At 43.0% G+C, this 3,064-nt stretch overlaps 1 protein-coding gene across 1 annotated transcript; it reads left to right on the forward strand.

Moving 5' to 3' along the window:
- The first annotated feature begins 379 nt into the window (after positions 1–379).
- gltpd2a (glycolipid transfer protein domain containing 2a) lies at positions 380–2,750 on the forward strand. The gene is made up of 4 exons (XM_059527122.1): positions 380–553; positions 628–698; positions 1,348–1,517; positions 2,155–2,750. Exons 1-4 carry the CDS (start codon positions 469–471, stop codon positions 2,711–2,713), a joined length of 885 nt encoding a protein of 294 aa, XP_059383105.1. The 5' UTR covers positions 380–468; the 3' UTR covers positions 2,714–2,750.
- Positions 2,751–3,064: the final 314 nt, after the last annotated feature.

Genomic DNA, 3,064 nt, shown 5'->3' on the forward strand with positions numbered 1-3,064 from the left:
TTGTTATTAGAATTGTTTTTAGTTATTTTAGTACTTTCAGTTGAACTGAACCAATTAACAAAAAACAATGTATTTTTCATTTTATTTCAAGTAACTGTATATAGTTTATATATAGTTTTAATTCACAATAATAACCCTGGTTTCTGGAAATACTCCATGTTGTGTGTGCAAGAACATGTTTGTGAGTAATTCATACTGACAAAATAAATGTAGTACTGTAATCCCTGTAATTGTAGTAGTTCAGGCAATGTTCTGTTTTAATTCTATTTTAGTTCTATTTTAATTCTCAAATACAAATAGAATCCTGTTTGTTGACTCAGGTCTCAGATTCAGGTATTTCCGTGTGATTGTGTGTTCAGCCCTGATTGAGCGACACACAGCGGTTTAAAGGTCACGCTGCTCTGAGTCTGTCTGTGATCGGCAGGAGCATTAGCCAGCAGCTCGGAGGACGAGAGCCACGTTTCTGCGATGAGAATGCCATCTCGTCCGCGTCAGTGTGTGCTGAGTGCGCTCCTGTTGAGTCTGCTGCTGTTTCTCAGCTCTCTGTGGCTGCGTGAGTAAATCTGACCTTTCACACACACACAAACACAAACACCCAATAACCATGTGTCTTCTGGTTTTGTCCAGCTCAAGGAAGCATTCAGAGTTGTGAGCAGTCGTGGGGGCCTTGTCTAAACGTGTATACACCAACCAGACAGGTGAGAATCAGGAGTAAGCTGACCAGATTCAGGCCATCGGATTGGATCCAATCTTAAAAATGGGTTGTTCCAAGGATTCTGGATTCAGATTAGATCACAAAATGCAATCGGGATTAAATCCTTAGTTTGTGTTGTTCGAAGCGTTTTAGTAAGAGCGGATTATTCTGATCCCAGCAGAAGAGTGGATTTCAGAAACAAAAATGTAATAAAACTTTAAAACTGGTCCAAAAATATATCCCAAAACAGCTGTCAATATCAAACAAAAACCTCATATGTTTTTTGTGTTTTTTAATCACTGATTGTAAACGACTTTGGCGCAGTCATCACAGATGGACGACGTCAAAATAGTTGTCAATGTAATGAAAAACTAGAATGCAAATCATTGGCATTTTTGTTTTTTAATCATCATGTCCCTTTAGGGGCTCCATAGAGCACTAGCAATCCATATTTAGAAATCTGGATCAGGGTGCTCCAATCCAATTTTGCTTTAAAAAACCAGCACAAAAGTAAGATGGGTTACCTGATCCAGCATTTCCAAATCCAGATCATTCTGATCCAGATTAAACTTTATGAACAATCAGCCCTCAAGAGTCTAGGACATAAATGCTGCACTTTAACCCTTCACGCTGACTCTGACTGTATTGATCAGGTGGCTCCCGCTGACGTTCCTGAGGAGCTGGGAGGAAATGACATCATCGGGGAGTGCGCTGGCCAGCAGTTCCAGGTGTCCCGCCTCCTGCTGCACCTAAACTCCGCCCTCGGCCCCGCCTCCGACGTGCTGCTGGATCCCTATCTGCTCTGCTGGGAGGAGCTCATCAAGTATGACATCAGTACAGCAGGAATATTATTAAGGATGCATCCATCTGAACCTTTTTTGATGGATCACCAAATAGGCTCAAAAGAAGGGTTATAAAAAATGCACTATATTCCACAAAAATGATGTTGTTTCAAAGCACATTTCCATGTGCATATGTCTTTTGCATTCGCGTTTTTCACAACTGAAGATCATTTAAGTTTAGTCTATTTATACATGTGTTCTATCATTTCTGATGCATCCAAAAAATGCCCCACATTCCAATGAAATGCTATTTATATTGTGTATATATTTATATATCAATGACTATCACAAGAATGTTTACACACAAGTAACACAAACACTATTTGTAGGTCTTTCAATTCAAAATTAACCATATGTAGCATTAAGATGTTTACATTCACATTCAGAGTTTTTAATGAATTAAATTGATATTAAATTCAATATTTTGGATTGGATTGGATAAATTCTGCTTCCCTTTTAAATTTTGTTAAAGTTTACTTAATTTATTCCTTGGCAACATATATATAAATAGGTGAACTGTTATCAGATTGGCATCAGTATCGGCAGATAATCGGTTGTGTATCTGCAGTGAAATCAGGATTGCTCGGTCTCACACACTGATTGTGTTCTGTGCTGCAGGTTTATGGAGGCCCTGGGCCCTCTGGTGGGATTTTTCACACATAAAGTTGAGGAGAAGATCACACTCATCCGACAGCTTTCGCTGGAAGAATCCGCCAGACTGAACGCAATACCCGATGAACGTGTAGCCCCGCCCCCTCCGCACGCCTACCGCTCCGTGCGCTCCATGCTGGAAGCGGAGCTTCAGAGGGGCGTGGTCTCCTTCGACAGGGAAACGCCCTCCGGAAGTCGGACTTTGCTCCGCCTCCACCGCTCGTTGTTATGGCTACAGCTGCTGCTGGAGAAGCTGGGCACGGAGCGCGAGGGGCGGAGCATGGGTGATCTTTGCCGTGATGCGTACCTGGAGGTTTTAGCGCCGCATCACCCCTGGCTTGTGCAGCGCGCGGCAGAGCTGGTGTTCCGCACGATGCCCGACCGCAGCGCGTTCCTGCAGCTGGTGTGCGTGCGCACGCAGGAGGAGGCGGAGCCTGTCATGCGCGTCGTCGTCGCAGCAATCCGAGAAATTCACCGACGGACTCAGAAAGAGCTGGAAATCAGTAACATGTTGGACCTGCCTTAACACACACATACAGACACTCCAGCGCAACACGAGGAAACTTCTGAGGGGGGGAGAGGGGGGGAGAGGGGGGGGGGTTAAAATATGTAATATAGTCTATCTATCTATTAATATTCTAAAGTAAGAGTGGATATTTGTAGCTTGAATGTGTGAACTTCCGGTGTCCTGTCATTTATCCCAGCCGCCAGATTTTCCTTCCAGGTTTTACTGCGCAGCTAGCATTTGTACTGTACTTCCTACTTTTTTAATGGGAGGTAGCGAGATCTGACAGGGTTGCACAAATTGACAAAACACCTCTCTCAGTCATTTTTCCTGAAAAATGATATTGCAAACTTAAATTTTGTTTTTATATTG

Source organism: Carassius carassius, chromosome 37 (genome assembly GCF_963082965.1).
Source record: "Carassius carassius chromosome 37, fCarCar2.1, whole genome shotgun sequence".
Classification (NCBI taxonomy): domain Eukaryota; kingdom Metazoa; phylum Chordata; class Actinopteri; order Cypriniformes; family Cyprinidae; genus Carassius; species Carassius carassius.

What these genes read in the sequence shown, in the direction of transcription:
- gltpd2a (XM_059527122.1), top strand. Translation starts at nt 469, where the DNA reads ATGAGAATGCCATCTCGTCCGCGTCAGTGTGTGCTGAGTGCGCTCCTG. An exon ending in TCTCAGCTCTCTGTGGCTGC is followed by an intron (nt 554 to 627) that starts GTGAGTAAATCT and finishes GGTTTTGTCCAG; the next exon opens with CTCAAGGAAGCATTCAGAGT. An exon ending in TGCTGGGAGGAGCTCATCAA is followed by an intron (nt 1,518 to 2,154) that starts GTATGACATCAG and finishes TCTGTGCTGCAG; the next exon opens with GTTTATGGAGGCCCTGGGCC.